Source organism: Nerophis ophidion, linkage group LG13 (genome assembly GCF_033978795.1).
Source record: "Nerophis ophidion isolate RoL-2023_Sa linkage group LG13, RoL_Noph_v1.0, whole genome shotgun sequence".
Lineage (NCBI taxonomy): Eukaryota > Metazoa > Chordata > Actinopteri > Syngnathiformes > Syngnathidae > Nerophis > Nerophis ophidion.
Window position 1 is genome coordinate 8,159,996 of NC_084623.1, and position 21,229 is coordinate 8,181,224.

The 21,229-nt window shown below is 37.7% G+C and overlaps 1 protein-coding gene across 1 annotated transcript in view; it reads left to right on the plus strand.

Moving 5' to 3' along the window:
* The window catches only part of asic4a (acid-sensing (proton-gated) ion channel family member 4a), a 329,307-nt gene that overhangs the window by 298,393 nt on the left and 9,685 nt on the right, over positions 1–21,229 (plus strand). Inside the window, exons 5-8 of the mRNA XM_061918328.1 lie at positions 8,674–8,727; positions 13,274–13,427; positions 13,529–13,620; positions 15,627–15,706. Of these exons, the coding sequence (XP_061774312.1) occupies positions 8,674–8,727; positions 13,274–13,427; positions 13,529–13,620; positions 15,627–15,706 (380 nt within the window). The remainder of the gene's footprint in view (positions 1–8,673; positions 8,728–13,273; positions 13,428–13,528; positions 13,621–15,626; positions 15,707–21,229) is intronic.

Here is a 21,229-nt window from a genome sequence, read left to right on the forward strand (position 1 = left end):
ATAAGTTTTTCAACTTTTGTTAGGTCGGATTCGACGTGTGACGGTCACGTGACCGCCTGGTTTTGTTTGATTGGTCCAACGTCACCAGTGACTGCATGTGATTGGTGAAACGCAGGCATGTGATAGTTCCTACTTTGAATGCGTGTCTGACAAAATCAAAACAAACAAAGCGTGCATTAACAGATCGATGAAAAAAAGTAGCGAGTAGCGACCTGATTGCAGATAAATGGAGCGGAGTAAAAGTAGCGTTTCTTCTCTATAAATATACTCAAGTAAAAGTAAAAGTATGTTGCATAAAAACTACTCGTAGAAGTACAATTTATCCCAAAAGTTACTCAAGTAGATGTAACGGAGTAAATGTAGCGCGTTACTACCCACCTCTGCTTGTCTCTCATAATGATTGTGAAAAATAGGTAAAAATGTGCAGTTCCCCTTCAAGTTGTGGTACCACTTTTCATGTTGTGTCGTTTTTGAATACTGTGACATTCCCTTGGTATACCTTTTTTTTTTTTATCTGTTCTAATGCTAATGACAACCGCCAAGCGACGGAGGGCGACGGCCTAGCAGGAAACGAGTTCTTAAAGGGGAACATTATCACCAGACCTATGTAAGCGTCAATATATACCTTGATGGTGCAGAAAAAAGACCATCTATTTTTTTAACCGATTTCCGAACTCCAAACTCCAAATGGGTGAATTTTGGCGAATTAAACGCCTTTCTGTTTATCGCGCTGGAGGCGATGACGTCAGAATGTGACGTCGCCGAGGTAACACACCCACCATTTTCATTTTCAACACATTACAAACACCGGGTCTCAGCTCTGTTACTTTCCGTTTTTTCGATTATTTTTTGGAACCTTGGAGACATCATGCCTCGTCGGTGTGTTGTCGGAGGGTGTAACAACACTAACAGGGAGGGATTCAAGTTGCACCACTGGCCCGAAGATGCCAAAGTGTCTGCCGCCAGACCCCCATTGAATGTGCCAGAGTGTCTCCACATTTGACCGGCGATGCTAAGGCAGACATGGCACAGAGATGTATGGATAACATGTAGATGCATTTCCAACAATAGTCAACGAAATCACAAAGGTGAGTTTTGTTGATGTTGACTGCCAGCTAATCGATGCTAACATGCTATGCTAATCGATGCTAACATGCTATTTACAGGCGGTGCTAAAGCAGACATGGCACAGAGATGTATGGATAACCTGTAGATGCATTTGCAACTATATTACGTTTACTTCCACCCACATTTAATGCGAAACAAACACTTACCAATCGACGGATTTAAGTTGCTCCGGTGTCAAAAGATGCGAAAGTCCTGATCGTTTGGTCCGCACATTTAACCGGCGATGCTAACGCAGCTATTCGGCCATACTATGGCTATGAATAGCGTCAATAGCTTCAGTTTCTTCTTCAATATTTTCATACTCCAACCATCTGTTTCAATACATGCGTAATCTGTTGAATCGCTTAAGTCGCTGAAATCCGAGCTAATGTCACTATATCTTGCTGTGGTATTCCCATTGTTTGTTTACATTGGCAGCACTGTGTGACGTCACAGGGAAATGGCCAGTGTCTTCGCAGAGAGCGAAAATAAGGCACTTTAAAGCTTTATTTAGGGATATTCCGAGACCGGTAAAATTTTGAAAAAAAATTTAAAAAATACAACAAGCCACTGGGAACTGATTTTTATTGTTTTTAACCCTTTTGAAATTGTGATAATGTTCCCCTTTAAGGCGTTTTCCACCGTTTTCCAGGCGGTATAGCTCGGTTGGTAGAGTGGCCGTGCCAGCAACTTGAGAGTTGCAGGTTCGATTCCCGCTTGTGCCATCCTAGTCACTGCCGTTGTGTCCTTGGGCAAGACACTTTACCCACCTGCTCCCAGTGCCACCCACACTGGTTTAAATGTAACTTAGATATTGGGTGTCACAATGTAAAGCGCTTTAAGTCACTTGAGAAAAGCGCTATATAAATATAATTCACTAAAATTTAAAAAAATCATTCTGGCCAATCTAGAAAATCTGTAGAATCAAATTGTAATCTTATTTCAAAGTATTTTGAATTTCTTTTAAAATTTTTGTTCTGGAAAATCTAGAAGAAATAATTATTTGTCTTTGTTAGAAATATAGCTTGGTCCAATTTGTTATATATTCTAACAAAGTGCAGATTGGATTTTAACCTATTTAAAACATGATGATGTTCCATAAATTATTTTTTTAATTTTTTCACAAAGATTCGAATTAGCTAGTTTTTCTCTTCTTTTTGTTCGGTTGAATTTTGAATTTTAAAGAGTCGAAATTGAAGAGAAATTATGTTTCAAAACTTAATTTTCTTTTTTTTCCTGTTTTTTCCTCTTTTAAACCGTTCAATTAAGTGTTTTTTTCATCATTTATTCTCTACAAAAAACTTTCCGTAAAAAGGAAAAAAATGTAAGACAGAAATACCCATTTTTTTATATATATATAGATTTATTTAGTAAAGGTAAATTGAGCAAATTGGCTATTTCTGGCAATTTATTTAAGTGTGTATCAAACTGGTAGCCCTTCGCATTAATCAGTACCCAAGAAGTAGCTCTTGCTTTCAAAAAGGTCGATGACCCCTGCTGTACACGATTGTTAGTATCATGTGACGTTCGAAAATGTCACAAAGTTTTTTCTCGGAAATTAATTTCCGCGTCAGCCCGGGAGAGAAATTGCAGTGTTTGCCAGGAATGAGACTTCGCTGCAAATGAGCGAGACGGCGGAGGGGAAAAAAAAAAGGCCCCTTTTGGGATAAAAAATTTGAGTGAACTGCTCGTGAGCGATGTTCACCGGGGGAGCTGGGAGGGACCACTTTGCGTCCCACCATGATGTATTGCATCAGGAATTCTATTTACTGTAGATATCAGATTTAATAAATGTGGAAGCTTCAGCCCGCCGGCTTCGGCAAAGAGCCCGTGTCGAGTAGCGCACATTAGCGCGCCGCACTTATCACGACCCAACACGATTTATTGCCGAATATTAAGCAGTCTGGAATTCCTGTATGGGACCCCGGAGAGCGATCATCTCAAAAAGCTTGTCGAGAGAGCGCAAGGCCAACTCGAGATTTGAAAACCTTTTTCCGGCCTCGACCACATAGCTGCTAACTTTAGCACTTTTAGCCATGAAAACATATTTATGTGTAGTTTCTGCTTTACTGAACACAATATTCACAAAAGTAAACCAAATCCAGTCCTGACCAACCCGTTGATGGCGAATAGGGTCACATTTGAACCGATACAATACCAATTCCGGGTACCTGGGTATCGATACTGGTATAAACCAGGGTTGTAGAGTATACTGGTATAAGTATAGTACTGCGATACTAATAAATCATTGTGGAGAGGTGGAGCCCACGGTCCGACAGACAGGCAGGGCACGCTGGAGCCCGGCCCAAGATGGCGGCAAGGAGGCGGGGATGGCGAGCGAACGGCGAGGTGTGTGGATCGCGCACCTGGTGTGTGGATCGCTTACCTGGACACGATTAACTCATCTCCTCTCAATGTATAAAAGGGGAGAAGGAGGAGAGAACGGAGCAGAAGGAGTGCCGGAAGTGCGGAAGCGACAGAGAGCGAGACGACGACGACGGGGGCGGCTGAAAAGCGGCCAAAGCGTGAGCAGTGCAGAGGAGGAGCTGAAAAGCGACCCCACCTGCAGACAAGCTTGATTGAAAGATAAAGCAAGTCCTTCCTGGGTGGTCCATGGAACCCGCACGACAGCGAGAGACTGTCACAATCATATTCAGTACTATACTGCCTCTAAAAAGTACCGGTTCCCCATACTCCTATCCCCCTTGTCGTCGTCACGTTGGGACATCGCTGATTGTACGAGCAGAGGAGCATGTTCGGCAGTGCACAATCACAGAGAACTTTCAAAAAGACAGAAAAGGGAGAATGAACACATTTCGGCTTAAAAACTAACGATAAAGGTGAAGTTATGACAATGAAATGCCCTCAGGAAGAGGTACTTTAAGACGTGGCTAACTAGCTAGCCTCCATGGCCACAAATGAAGTAGGTTTCCTACAAGTATTATTATCACTGCAGGACGAGGAATAGCTAAACATGCTTCACTACACGCCGTAGCTCACCGCTGTCACAATGTAAACAAACGCCATGGGTGGATCTACACCTGACATCCACTGTAATGATACCAAGTACTGGAGGGTATCTAGTCGATACTACTATGATTACATCGATTCTTTTTAGCATCACAAAGTCTTTTTCCATTTTTTTTTTTAAATGTATGCTATATATATATATATATATATATATATATATATATATATATATATATATATATACAAATGTTTGTATGTTCACTATTTTATTTAAGGACAAACTTGCAATAATAATCATATTTTTAATGCACTGTAAGCTTTTTTGTTAAAAATGAAAAAAAAAATCTGGTCCCCTTTATTTAGAAAAGTATCAAAAGTACCGGATTTCTATTTTAGCTTTATTTGATTTTATTTAATTTTTCTTTTTTTGGGGAAAAAAAAAAAGTTTATTGCTGTTTTTCTGTTCTGTTCATCTCTGTCTAAACATTAATAAAAAAAAAAAAATCAAACACTAAAAGTACCGGAATTAATTTTGGCACTGGTACCAAAATATTGGTATCGGGACAACTCTAGTATAAAACGCGTAAAAGAACTGACAAAACATAAAAAGACTCGTTATTTAGGATAAAAATACTAAAAACTAGTGATATGATCGGTCCATGCAGCAAGTTCATTTTACTTGATAACACATTTTAAATTAAGATTCGTATATCTTGGAATTAGGAACACTTTTAAGATAGAAATAAGTATATTATTCTGACAATATGTATTATTTACATAAGATAAGACGATGAGATGGCGACTTGTCCAGGGTGTACCCTGCCTTCCGCCCGATTGTAGCTGAGATAGGCGCCAGCGCCCCCCGCGACCCCGAAAGGGAATAAGCGGTAGAAAATGGATGGATGGATGGAAGACAAAAATCCTCTTGCAAAAGAATACACAGTACACCTGTTCAACAAAATATTGGGCAGGGATCCTCCCCTAAGTGCAAAACAGTTACCGTATTTCCTTAAATTGCCACCGGGGCACTAATTAATTTAAAACCTCTTCTCACTCCGGCGTTTACCAAAGGCATGCGGTAAATTTAGGCCTGTGCTTATAAATTTGAGTGTGATGTAAGGATACCATCATGAAAAGCACATTTAAGAAAAAAAACCTTATTACGGTCTTACCTTTACTTATAAATGAAGTCCATGCGCAGCTCCTTCTGATCAAAAGCATCGATAACTTGTTTATAGAAGTCTTCCTTATCTTTGTTCAGTTTTAAAAATATTTCTGTCTCGATGGAGATCTTCCTTTATTACCTCCTGCTTCGATTGAAAGTCCAGTTTAGAAAACGGTTTTATTTTAGATATGTAATCCTCCATATTAAAAGTGCAAGCGAGAGGAAAAAATAAACTTGCTCTACCACCAGGAGGCGAGAGTCATTTAATTACTCATATTTGACACACGCAGCTACGGTATACTAATAAAACATAGCTACTTACTATTCTTTTTAGCATATTTAATAGCTTGGACTTTAAATGCTACTTATTAGCTCCTTATCTTCTTCCCTTTATGCGATTTCAAATTATTGAAATGAACCTCTTCCATTTTGAAAATGATGACAGGTGAAGTGTCACTCGTGACGTGACGAGTTTGACCCGGTGGAATTTGGAGGCATATGCTAATTATTTGGCGAAACGAGTTTGACCCGGCGGAAATTCTAGACATGCGCTAATAAAAATAATGTTTTGCAAAACGAGTTTGACCCGGCGTTAATCCTGAGCCGGCGGTGATGCTGAGCATGCGCTAATTATTTTGCGAAACGAGTTTGACCCGGCAGTAATTCTAGTCAGGCGCATACTATATACACCCGGCGGCCATTCAAGGAAATACAAAATACCGGTAATAAGATTGGAAATAAATATAGTAATGTAAAAATCAATATGGAATAGAAAAAAACAAGAACGGTGTGAAAGGTGCTAATAAGTATATTCCATTTACAGTTTATGCAAATGTATGTTTTAATTGTTCAATCTGTTCTTTGGAAGTTTAAAAACAATTAAATAAACAAATGAAAGATTCATTTTAAAAAAGTATTAAATGTGTTTCACATATTTTTTTATTAAAAAAACTATTTTAGCCAGGTAAGGCTGGAGCCTACCCCGGCTGACTTTGGGCACTATCCTGGAACAATTACATTTTAATATTTATGACTTCATGCCAAGCTATTTAAGGCCCTTTTAGACCACCGAGAAGGCACAGAAGCAAAGATGTGTTTTCCCTAAATTGGAGGGCTGGAAATCAATATTTTACCATCCGACTCTATTTTCTATATTTGGGTGACCGCCCGAAAAAGCCATTAGGTTTGTTCTTGTCCGTGATATGTGGACAGCCGATGGAAACAGAGCACAGCTTGTGGACTCCCATTTTTAAGACATGAAGTAGCTTCCTTTTTTTAAATAGCAAATTACTTTAATTTCATTGCAAAATATTTTACAGTTATAGGAAAAATTTATAAAATGGTGTTTACTTTTTTATTTTCATTTTTCCTATCATTCACAATCTTTATGTAGAACCAGAACACATGTTTTTCTCTCTTTTTTTGCATTCTAAATTGTAAATAAATGCTAGCAAAAGTCAGCTAACAACAGAGCTATTTGGATTCGCTATATTCCGACTAGAAAGCATTTTAAAAAACATCCAAAAACCTCCATCCTTTTACATACATGTGTAAGTATATATGTAACGTAGTAGCCGTTACATTCATAACAACATGTGATCTTTATCTATTTTGAGCAAAATAGATAGATATTCATAATAGAATCAGAATCAGAAATACTTTATTAATCCCCGAGGGGAAATTAAAATTTTCAACAAAATCCCATTCAAGATCAGACAAACATTGCAGGGAGACAGAACAGGATCGCTGACGGGTCTACCAACTTCCGGCGCCCCTTACAAAAAAGGTGAGATACAGGTAAACAATGGGGGGGGTTGAGATAAAAACAAATAAATAAATAAAATCGGTCCAAGCCTGGGCCATATGACAAGAGGGTCCAGCCTGAGGCCAAGGGAAAAAAACAACTCATAGCATAGCAGACAACAAAGACGACATTGATCCAGAAACGTATATTTTTGAGCCTGAACATCATGAGGACGATCTACAAGTTTCAGAAGCTGTGTGCTAAACAGATGCATCTTTAGTGGTCCTGAAGCCAAGGGGGAAAAAAACAACTCATAGCATAGCAGACAACAAAGACTACTTTGATCCAGAAACATATAGTTTTGAGCCTGAATATAAGGAAGACGATCTACAAGTTTGAGAAGCTGTGTAACAAACAGATGCAGCTTTAGTGGTTCTCATGTTCGCGAACTTTTTTCACCTCAGAAAACATACTCATATATATATATATATATATATATATATATATATATATATATATATATATATATATATACATACATACATATATATATATGTAAGAATGTATGTATGTATATATATATATACATTTACATACATACATACATACATACTTACACATATATATATATGTGTATATATATATTTACATACATACATACTTACTTACATATATATATATATGTATGTATGTATGTATATATATATATATATACATTTACATACATACATACATACTTACACACATATATATATATATATATATATATATATATATATATATATACATATATATATATATATATATATATAGCAATATAGCAGCTATCACATATACTGTAATATTGTATATGGTATTGTTATATACTGTATATATGATATAGACATAAAATAATATAATATATCAGTATATATAATATTTTGTACATATATCATGTAAATATTATGTATATATTTTATATCGCTATATTAAGTCTATTCATACCTGCATTGTCCTTTCCATCCTTACACTTTCCATCATTGTAACTGAGCTACTGTGTGGAACAATTTCCCCTGTGGATCATTAAAGTTTGTCCAAGTCCAAGTCCAAGTCTAAGTCTAATAAGCTAACTAGCTCTCTAATTAGCTCTTAATATTCAGGTCACGACATGTAAATGGGGTGTTGTTGGCGGTTTTTGGATGTTTAAAAGGACTTTATTGGTGGTTTAGTGTACTCCCATTAGCTCCGTCTTAGCTGACTTTCGCTAACGTTTATTTACGACTTAGAATGTGAAAAAAACAAAAACGTGTTCTTGTCTTACATAAGGATCTTGGATGGCAGGTTAAATGTACCCCCCAAAAAAGTGCAGTTGCCCTCTAATCAGCATCTGTTGGCCCATAACCGCCAAGTCCATGCATCTGAGAAACTATACAACTGTACAACTAACTACTAGCTACGTTTGATGACCTGGCATGTTTGTTCTTTTGAAGACATTTATGAAAAATCTGCCTGCAGATTGCAGAGTGCATGCTCAATTTGTCAAGGCTGGCTGTGATGTTCAGGTGCAAGTCATCCTCTGGCTTCACATCTGGATGAATGATAAGCCTCGCCATGATGTTCACAACCATGTTTCCTCATGGTGGCGCACATGGGTCACTGGTCCTTGTGTTGGTGATTGATCGCTCTCATTATGTGTTCTTCTCTCCAGGAAGCGCTGATATCTGTCCTCCCAGTAAAGTCAACTGCGTTGACAAAGCTCTTGGTAAGAAACCATTTTCATTCATTTATTATGTTTTTATTTTACAGTGAACTCCCCAACACAATTGGCACACAAGCATCACACACAGTACATGTGTGTGTGTGTATATGTGTTTGTATGTATACATGTATGTGGACGTGTGTATATGCATATAAGTATATACGTATGTATAAATATACATACATATATACAATACGTATATATATATATATATATGTATATATATATATATATGTGTGTATATATATAAATAAAGACACACACATACATACATACTATGTACTGTATGTATATGTATATATGTATAAATATATACTTATATATGTATATATACATATGGATGTATATATGTGTATATGTATATATGTACTTATACACATACATATGTATACATATGTATATATACATATATATGTATGTATACATATGTATGTATATATTCACATGTATGTGTTTATATATACATACAGTATGTATGTGTGTATATACATATGTATGTATATATGTGTATATGTATATATGTATTTATATACATACATATGCATACATATATACATATGTATGTGTATATATACATATATATGTATGTATACATATGTATGTACATATACACATGTATGTGTTTATATATATACAGTATGTATGTATGTATATACATATATCCATATGTATGTATACATACAGTATGTACGTGTGTATGTATGTATATATACATATGTATGTATGTATGTATGTATGTATGGATATAGTATGTATGTGTATATGTACATATACATGTGTGTGTATGTATGTATGTATATATATATATAAATATATATCTATATGTGTGTGTGTGTGTGTATATATTTATATGTATATAAATGTGTGTGTGTATGTATGTATGTGTATATGTACATATACATGTGTGTGTGTGTGTATATATTTATATGTATATAAATGTGTGTGTATGTATGTATATATATACATATATATATATATATATATATATATATATATACATATATATATATATATATATATATATATATATATATATATAAAATCGTTGAGCTGTTCATATTACTCTCCATTTTTGCTCTCTTTTTAGGACAGTACAATAGTACTGCACAGTCAATGGCATTAATATTGCAGTGTAAAAGATATTTTTAGAATCATGGCAGAAAATTTGATCTTTTTTTGTAATTAAGTCTCTTTTGACCAAATTTGAACCTCATTTAAAATATATTTGATATGACTTAGAGGGATGTTCATGTGGGTCACACTCCTGAATGCAATTATTTAATTTATCCATTTTCGATTAAACTTTCTCACCACATTTCCTCGCTCGCATCGCACTGAAAAGATATGCCTTTGTTCTCTTGTGCAAATATATATATATATATATATATATATATATATATATATATATATATATATATATATATATATATATATATAAACAGTTTCAGTGTTGTGATGTGGCAGAAAAACCCGACTGGAAAAGACCAAAGAAGCTGTTCAGTGTTAGGAAGTAATTCCTTGGTTGAAATATTACCTTTTCAATGATTTTATACCAAAAGCAAGGTTTGATATCGGTCTCCAGCTGTCAAAATATGACGTGTCGAGGTTTTTCCTATTTTAGGAGTGGCTTGATGACAGCAGTTTTTAGGGCCTGTGGGAGGACCCAGACATGTTTACCACCTGTAATAACTCTGAGGCTAAACACTTTGAGACGTTTCAGGAAAACTTTGTGGGTATGATATCAAGACAGCAGGTGTTTCAGCTGTTATGTAATATCAATCAGAGAACTGTAACACAAGGCATCCTCTAACTGCCATTTCAACTTGGATTATCCTCAGTGCTATTTTGTTTCACCACTCAAAATGTGTACATAATCATCTAAGGCAACATTTTTTGTAAAAGTTGTTTTTCTCCATCCTAAATATGAAAATACATATATTTTACTACTCAAAATGTGTACAAAATCATCACAGAAAACAATAATTTTTGTAAAAGGTTCTTACGGCAAGATTTTTATTCCATGTCTACTCTAAATATGAAACTACATATTGTTCACTCATCAAATGTGATGTACCTGATAATATCAGGCAACCTTTTTTATAAAAGGTTTCTACGGCAGCATATGTCCCCCCTCCACCCGCTGGCAATATATACATATCTATATATATATATATATCTTTTTTTCAATTTATTTATTCATGTGATTTTGTTTTTGTTGATGATTTTTTTATTTAATTAAAATGTTTGGTATGCGATAAGGTGGCGACTTGTCCAGGGTGTACACCGCCTTCCGCCCGATTGTAGCTGAGATAGGCACCAGCGCCCCCTGGAACCCCAAAAAGGAATAAGCGGTAGAAATGGATGGATGGATGGATAAAATGTTTGGTATTGTTAATTTTTTCTAAATATAAACATTGCTTTTACTTATTTTATTATTTTTTTATTTTTTTAAATGTTGTATTTGTTTTAATTCATTTATTTTCTTAATGTGAAAAAACATATATTTTGGCCATCTGATCACATCAGGCAATATTTTCTTTCTCAACTCTAAATATGAAAATACATGTATTTTACTACTCACTGGATAACCTCAGGTAACATGTATTCATTTATTTATTGTTTTTGTATTATTTTTGTTTAGTTATTTAATAATTGTTTTGTATTATTTCTGTGTATATATATGTATATATGAAAATACATATAGTTTACAAATAAAAATGTGTACAATATAATCTCAGACAATATCGATTTTTTTTCAACTTATTTTTTTATTTAATCTTTTTGTTTTTCATTTAATTCAATATTTGTTGTTATTTTTTTGTAAATATAAAAATACATATATTTTACTATTTAAGTTGTGTACAGGATAATCCAAGGGAGATTTTTTCTTTTTACTTATTAATAAATGTATTTTTTTTTAATTCAATTACAATTTTTTTATTTATATTAAATGTTTTCTAAATATGAAAATACATATATATATATATGTATACTGAATCATATTAGCTAATATTTTTTTCCTCCACACTAAATATAGAAATATGTACATGTATTTTATTACTCAAAATGTGTAGTGAATAATCTCAGGCAACATTTTGTTTGACATATTTATTAATTAATTGTTTTTTGTTTGTTTGTTTTTTAATTTAATTCAATTATTTATTTAAATGTTGTAAATATGGAAACACATGCTCAAATAGTGCACTGGATAATTTCAGGCAACGTGTTTATTTATTTATTGTTTTTGTATTTTCTTTAATTCAATATATATATATATATATATATATATATATATATATATATATATATATATATATATATATATATATATATATATATATATATTAATAATTATATTTTACCTTTTTATGCGTGTACTGGACAATCTCAGGCAATTGATTTATTTATGTATTTTTTTTTGTTTTTTGCTTTTTGTTGTTGTTATTTTTTTTCTAAACACAAAAATATGCACTATTTAAAATGTGTACTGGATAATCTAAGGTAACTTTTTTTTGTTTTAACTTTATTTAATTATAGCATTTTTTGGATGTGTTTTGTTTAATTCAATCGTTTATATTATTATTTGTTTTTGTGTTATTATTCGTCGCAAAATATGAAAATACATACAATATTTTAGTACTCGAAGTGTGTACCGGATAATCTCCGGCAATATTGTTTGTTTTTAAATGTATTTATCTGTGTATTGTTTTTTTTGTGTTTGTTTGTTTTTAATTCAATTCAAGTTTTTTATTGTTACTTTCTCTAAATCTGAAAATAAAATGTGTAACGTGAAGTCTAAATATTTTTTTTACTTATTCGTTTATTTATTGTTTTTTGCATTTTTTTATATTTAATTATATTTCTTTATTTTTTTTGTATTGATTTGTTTTGTCTGAATATGAAAATACATATATTTTACTCATCAAAATGTGGACCAGATCATATCAAGCAACATTTTTTCAACTCATTTAAATATTAATTGTTTTTGTATTTGTTTTTAATATTATTTAATTCAATTATTTTATTATTGTTTTTATATACATATAAATATGAAAATACATGTATTTGACTACTGAACATGTGTACTGGAAAACTTATTTTTTACTTATTTATTTATTGTTTTTGTGTATATTTTAATGTATTTTTATGAGTTTTTTTCCACATTTGAAAATACTTATATTTTACTTCTCAAAACTTGTATCGAATAATGTTTTTTTTTACGTCAAAAGGTTCCTGAAGCAAGGATGACTCATTTGAGTAGTAATAGTTAGTTTTAACCACAGAATGATGAAATGCTTGAAATAAAGTCAAATTTGCATTTATGCAAATGACATGTTGACACTAAGCACCTTGCACTGATTGAGCAAAAACCGAATTCAGAAAAATAAGCCAATAGCATTAAAAAAAAAATAGTGCAGATAACAGGACCGTGCTGAGATTTTGATCTCATTCACAGTTGAATGTCTTTTCGAGCAAAGCCTGCCTACATTTGGGAGACCTTAAACCCTGCACTTGTGAGATTAGGACTTGTTTTCTCCTCTTTCTGCAGCCCAGCTCCAAAAGAGCAGCGGGGACAGCTGCCCGTGTGAGACGCCCTGTAATCTCACTCGGTACGGCAAAGAGCTCTCCATGGTCAAAATCCCCAGCAAGGGCTCGGCTCGCTATCTCTCCAGGAAATACGACAAGTCCGAGGACTACATCAGGTGGGACATTCCCAGCAGGGCTGACTTTGACATCAAGTCATCCCAGCATAAAACACTCTTTTACACGCTTATCCTTTTGGACGTTCTAACTCTACTTTCAGAGACAACTTCCTGGTCTTGGACATCTTCTTTGAGGCGTTAAACTATGAAACCATCGAGCAGAAGAAAGCGTACGACGTTGCAGGTTTATTAGGTATTATCCGTCAACATAACACAACACATGTTTGATAGATAAAACTCACCTTTGTTTATGGAGGGTGGGCCCGGATTAGTTTCTTTGCCTCATCCCTCATTCAAAGCCTGAGTGAAGAATGAACTGCAAAGAACTTGTCAGGCTTGTCCCTGACAGTTTGACTAGGTTTTAGTTTTTTTCCTCTGCATCTTGGGGTTCGTCACCAACAAACTCTGACAGAATAATCCAGCCAAATTCGAACCCCGCAGAGTTGTCTATAGCAGAAAGGCTTAATTTAGCGTTAAAACTAATTCAAAGAAAAGTTCAGTCGCTTTTCAAGCCCTTTCCCACCCACCCCTGTTGACTGTGGGTCCATCTGGGGTGGTCTGGGATCCGTCCCTTGAGGGGGGGGCTAGGAGTAGCTGTGCAGCTAAGACACAGCTACTCCTCACACAAGTGGGTCTACAACAGACGCCATCGGCATTTCTGGTGGGCCGACAGACGCCACCATCATCTCCGGTGGGTCTGCAACAGACGGCGCCATCATCTCCGGTGGGCCAGCAGCAGGGGGCGCCACCACCATCCTGTCAGGTGGGCCAGCAGCAAGGGGCGCCACCACCATCTTCTCCGGTGGCCCAGCAGCAAGGGGCGCCACCACTATAATGTCCGGTGGGCCAGCAGCAGGGGAGGCCATCACCATCCTGTCCGGTGGGCCAGCAGCAGGGGGAGCCACCACCATCCTGTCGGGTCGGCCAGCAGCAGAGGGCGCCACCACCATCCTGTCCGGTGGGCCAGCAGCATGGAGCGCCACCACCATCCTGTCCGGTGGGCCATCAGCAGGGGGCTCCACCACCATCCTGTCGGGTGGACCAGCAGCAGGGGGCGCCACCACCATCCTGTCCAGTGGGCCAGCAGCAGGGGGCGCCACCACCATCCTGTCAGGTGGGCCAGCAGCATGGAGCACCACCACCATCCTGTCCGGTGGGCCATCAGCAGGGGGCGCCACCACCATCCTGTCGGGTGGACCAGCAGCAGGGGGCGCCACCACCATCCTGTCCAGTGGGCCAGCAGCAAGGGGCGCCACCACCATCTTCTCCGGTGGGCCAGCAGCAAGGAGCGCCACCACCATCCTGTCCGGTGGGCCAGCAGGAGGGGGCGCCACCACCATCCTGTCCGGTGGGCCATCAGCAGGGGGCGCTACCACCATCCTGTCCGGTGGGCCAGCAGCAGGGGGCGCCACCACCATCCTGTCCGGTGGGCCAGCAGCAGGGAGCGCCACCACCATCCTGTCCGGTGGGCCAGCAGCAGGGGGCGCCACCACCATCCTGTCGAGTGGGCCAGCAGCAAGGGGTGCCACCACCATCCTGTCCGGTGGGCCGCCAACAGGGGGCGCCACCACCATCCTGTCCGGTGGGCAAGCAGCAGGGGGCGCCACCACCATCCTGTCCGGTGGGCCAGCAGAGGGCGCCACCATACTCTTGTCGGCCAAAGATGTGGCCGTTTCATGGGCGACCGCCTCGCCAATTGCAGCGGCGTTCTATTCGCCATCGCCACCTGACTCTTCCCCGCTTGGTGCGGGGACACTTGGCCTGGAGGCCCACCTCCTTGTCCTCCCTCCACCCTCCCGTGACTTCGGACTGTTTTTTTTTCTAGGGGGGGAGGGTTTCTAGAACGCCTGGGATCCGTTATGGGAAGGGGGGCTACTGTCCGGCTTGTCCCTGACAGTTTGACTATGTTTTAATTTTTTCCTCTTCATCTTGGGGTTCGTCACCAACAAACTCTGACAGAACTCTTAAGTCTGAAAGAGAAAGAGATGATAGGGTATTATCTGCTCACAGATGCAACCTGGTGTGTTTTTTTTACACTGCAGATAGTCTATGTGGAGAAATTAACCAACCCTCACCTTCCCAATGCTTCAGAATAAGGCAAAAAATCATCCCACCCACTGAATTAAAAAGGAGATAAAGTGAAACTTTGGAGCAATGTTCTGGAATTGTTGTAATGTCTTTAATGTTGTTTGTCTTCAGGTGACATTGGTGGACAGATGGGTCTTTTCATTGGTGCCAGTATCCTGACCTTCTTAGAAATACTCGATTATATCTACGAGGTAATGTGCTCTCTCTCTCTCTCTCTCTCTGCTTCTATCGTGAATGATTGTGTTCGGTCCAACTCGTCCAATCAGTAGGGGTGTCAAAAAAAAGTTATTTTTGAATAAATTCCTCCTTAAAAATGTTAATGTTGTTATTTTGATTAAAGTTCACTTTTTTTTTAGGGAATATTGCCGATCATTCACAATCCCTATATCATTTTGTATGCATTCTAAGTCGTAAAATACTGCTAGTAAGAGGTGGATAACAAGCGGCTATATAACAGTAGTTTTTGCGCCAATATAGCCCTCTAAAAACATCCAAAAACCGCCAAAAATATTAACCAAGTATTAGCGATATTGTTATTATAAGCGCTAACGCGGATAAACTACTTTTACCGGCGCCGTGCTGCTATATTGACATGTTGTGCATCGCCTCTGAGTTGGTGAAAGTTAATTCCACTTTATAAATAATGTCTCTCACCTGGGATAGTAGAAGTTTGTGGAGAAGTTGCTCAACTTTGACATCCAATTTAGACCCGGAGAGGGCGAGAAAGACACAAAAGGACGCTGGTTTGCGGCACTTTTTTTTATCTCATGTTAAAATTGCGCCAATAAAACCCTCTAAAATACGTCCAAAAACCGCCAACAATACTCCATTTACATCTCATGACCTGAATATTAACCAAGTATTAGCAATATTGCTATCATAAGCGCTAACGCAGACAGACTATTTTAGCTATTATTAAAGAGCGCTACAGTGATGAGGTGGCGACTTGTCCAGGGTGTACCCCGCCTTCCGTCCGATTGTAGCTGAGATAGGCGCCAGCGCCCCCCGCTACCCCAAAAGGGAATAAGCGGTAGGAAATGGGTGGATGGGATAAAGAGCGCTAACTAGCTTGTGCTGCTATATTGACGTGTTGTGCTGCTGCATCGCCTCTGAGCTGGTGAAAGTTAATTCTACGTAATAAACCATGCCTCTCACCTGGATAGTAGAGGTTTGTGGACATAAACCGAGAAGTTGTCAACATTGACATCCAACTTAGACCAGGAGATGGCAAGAAAGACACAAAAATACTTTTTCTTTAAACTTTTGTTAAAATGTATTAATTCGTCATCTAAATCCCATCAGTCGGTATGCCAGTGAGAGCAGACATTGTACAGTAAGTGGAAGTTTTATCATATTTGTAGCTTGCACTTAGCAATACTGCTACATGATGCTTAGCGTTTCGCTAAAGCTGCATCTGCTTTTCACTCAGCTTCTTAAAACTTTTAGGGTCATCTTCTGTATATTCAGGCTCAAAATAATATATGGTTCTGGATCGAAGTAGTCTCCCATGATTAGTAGTGTTGTTGTCGAATGGGGAAAATGAGCAAAATACGTAAATTATTATTATGAATGTTACTACATTACATATTAAATATATTACATATAATATATGTCCATGCGTTATGTAAATATTACGTATATATGTTATATTTTATATTGCTTTTAGTCTATTTTATACCTGCTTTGTCCTTTCCATCTTTTCCATCATATGTACCTGAGCTACTGTGTGAGACAATTTCGCTTGTGGATCATTAAAGTTTTTGTCTAAGTCTAATATTACATATTATTACATATTACATATTAAAGCATGGATATCAAACATTGATGTTTTTGGAGTGTTTTATTGGTGTAATTGTCAGGGTTGACACTGACAGTTTGTTTATGTTTTAGTTTTTCCTTTGTGTGTTTAGTATTTCCTGTTTTTAGTTCCTGTCAGCGCTCTTATTTTGTCTGTTTCCTGTTTTTTTCCCTGTGCGCTGTTTCTCCACAGCTGCGGCTGATTGGCACCTGGCCACACCTGGTGTCAATCAGCCCAATTTCCTATTTGTACCTGCTTTTTACCTCCAGTCAGTGCTGGATTATTGTCTTGTCGATGTCGCTCCTGTCGTGTCGTGCGGTATCTTGTGTTTGCAGCGTAGCGGTACGCTATATCCGTTAGATGTTTCTAGCTAACTGTTCTTTGTTCCCTGCTTCCAGTTTGTTTTGTACTACACGTTACGACTTCTGTTTTCCTGCTCGCCACCTGCTAGCTTTTTGTTTTTGCTAGCTTCCATGTTAAGCTCTGTCACGCCAAATTTCTTCCCCCTACAAAAAACCTTCCCCCCGGAAGACCTTAATGCTTGAAGGACCCCAATGAGGGTGGAAGGACCTTAAAGCAGCCCACACAGCTGCCTGTTTTAAAAGCATTATAATTGGCTTGATTATCATTGGTGAAAAATAACGGTGAGGAAAAATTTTTAGCATGCTAACCTTTCAATCTATTTTTGCTTCGCTAATTTTGCAGCTGTAAACCCTAAGAGTCATACAACTTGGTATTGTTCCGCCCTCATTGGGGTCCTTCAGGCATTGGAGGGGCTTCCGGGGGGGAGGTTTTTGTAGGGGGAAGAAATTTGGCGTGACAGCTCCTTTATTTTCTAGCTCCCATGCTAGCTCCCTTAGTTTGTTATCCGCCTCGTGCGCGCTTTTGGTTGTACGCCTTTGGTTTGTTCTTGTTGTAATATTTATATTAAATCATGTTGAGGGTGGAAGGACCTTAAAGCAGCCCACACAGCTGCCTGTTTTAAAAGCATTATAACTGGCTTGATTATCGTTGGTGAAAAATAACGGTGAGGAAAAAATATTAGCATTCCAGCATGCTAACCTTTCAATCTATTTTTGCTTCGCTAATTTTGCAGCTGTAACCCTTAAGAGTCATATAACTTGGTATTGTTCCGCCCTCATTGGGGTCCTTCAGGCATTGGAGGGGCTTCCGGGGGGAAGGTTTTTGTAGGGGGAAGAAATTTGGCGTGACAGCTCCTTTATTTTCTAGCTCCCATGCTAGCTCCCTTAGTTTGTCATCCGCCTCGTGCACGCTTTTGGTTGTACCCCTTTGGTTTGTTCTTGTTCTGATAGGTTGATTGGCAACACTAAATGGTACCTAGTGTGTGAATGTGAGTGTGAATGTTGTCTGTCTATCTGTGTTGGCCCTGCGATGAGGTGGCGACTTGTCCAGGGTGTACCCCGCCTTCCGCCCGATTGTAGCTGAGATAGGCGCCAGTGCCCCCCGCGACCCCGAACGGGAATAAGCGGCAGAAAATGGATGGATGGATGGATGTTTTCTCATTCAATGCCTGCCTCCTTCTCTGCATCTTGGGGTTCGTCACAAATTGACTCTAACAGTAATAGAGCGACTCTCATTGGAACCATTGTTAGCTGACTTTTGCTAGAGTTTATTTATGACTTAGAATGAAGGGATTGTGAATGGTTCAGAAGCAGTCTTGCTTGAGGAATGAATTATATTGCACGCTGACTTTTTGGTTTATTGATACCGTTATTTACACGAATGTGCCACTCTGGCATCAAATGTTGTCCGTGCCTCGGACTTGGCGGGGGTTTTGGGGTTTTTTGGCAAGTCCCTCACGCTGCAGGCCAACAATCAGCCGGATAAAAACCCAGGAGCAAGCCGATTAGACATGGCAGACCTTTTTCCGACCCTATTTTGGCCCCCATTCATCGTGCCAACAACAAATGTCACCTCAAATTCCCTTCTGACCGGTTTATCGCGCAGTCTGACTCATGTGGTGTTGCCTGATTAGACCGCCGCCGCTGTACAGCCGGTCTGCTCGCTGACTATGTTATTTTAGCCCTCTCGCCACGGACACGTTTGTCATACCGAACAGTTCTCACAGTTTTTGCAGCGCCAAGCCTCGGACTCCTGAGGATCGCTTAGGGACTGGCACATGTTTACATGTCCTTGGCCCTCCGGACTCTCCTCACTCATGTGTGTGCGTGTGAATGGATAGACACGTCGCAGTCGGAGGGGACATGTAAAATAAAAACGTAACCACATTTTGACCAAAAAAACACCGTTACAATGTGTTTTAAATCATAATATGACCCCTTTAAGGTAGCTGTATGTGAATGGACAAACAGAGGTTTATGTGTGTACATGAAGGTTTTTGTGATGAATATGCATACATTTTTTGAACAGGTATATGAATGTTTAAATGAATGTGTATGTGTGAACTGACAGACATATTTTATTAGATGTGTATAAAATGTTGGAGTGATTTGTATGTGAAGGGACGGACATGTGCATTTTGTGTGCATATGAATGTTTCAATGAAAGTGTATGTGTGAACTGACAGACATATTTGTATTAGATGAGTATAAAATGTTGTAGTGATTTGTATGTAAATGGACAGACGTGCATTTTGTGTGCATATGAAGGTTTAAATGAAAGTATATGTGTGAACTGACAGACCTTTTTTTTAGTTGTGTATAAAATGTTGTAGTGATTTGTATGTGAATGGACAGACATGTGCATTTTGTGTGCATATGAATGTTTCAGTGAAAGTGTGTGTGGGAACTGACAGACATATTTGTATTGGATGTGTATAAAAAGTTGTAGTGATTTGTATGTGAATGGACAGACATGTGCATTTTGTGGGCATATGAAGGTTTAAATGAAAGTGTATGTGTGAAATGACAGACCTTTTTTTTAGTTGGGTATAAAATGTTGTAGGGATTTGTATGTGAATGGACAGACATGTGCATTTTGTGTGCATATGAATGTTTAAATGAATGTGTATGTGTGAACTGACGGACATATTTTATTAGATGTGTATAAAATGTTGGAGTGATTTGTATGTGAAGGGACAGACATGTGCATTTTGTGTGCATATGAATGTTTCAATGAAAGTGTATGTGTGAACTGACAGACATATTCTATTAGATGTGTATAAAATGTTGGAGTGATTTGTATGTGAAGGGACAGACATGTGCATTTTGTGTCCATAAGAATGTTTCAATGAAATTGTATGTGTGAACTGACAGACATATTTGTATTAGATGTGTATAGTGATTTGTATGTAAATGGACAGACATGTGCATTTTGTGTGCATATGAAGGTTTAAATGAAAGTGTATGTGTGAACTGACAGACCTTTTTTTTAGTTGTGTATAAAATGTTGTAGTGGTTTGAATGTGAATGGACAGACATGTGCATTTTGTGTGCATATGAAGGTTTAAATGAAAGTGTATGTGTGAACTGACAGACATATTTTATTTGATGTGTATAAAATGTTGGAGTGATTTGTATGTGAAGGGACAGACATGTGCATTTGTGTGCATATGAATGTTTCAATGAAAGTGTATGTGTGAACTGACAGACATATTTGTATTAGATGTGTATAAAATGTTGTAGTGATTTGTATGTAAATGGACAGACATGTGCATTGTGTGTGCATATGAAGGTTTAAATGAAAGTGTATGTGTGAACTGACAGACCTTTTTTTAGTTGTGTATAAAATGTTGCAGTGATTTGTATGTGAATGGACAGACATGTGTATTTTGTGTGCATATGAAGGTTTAAATGAAAGTGGATGTGTGAACTGATAGACCTTTTTTTAGCTGTGTATAAAATGTTGTAGTGATTTGTATGTGAATGGACAGACATGTGCATTTTGTGTGCATATGAATGTTTCAGTGAAAGTGTGTGTGTGAAATGACAGACCT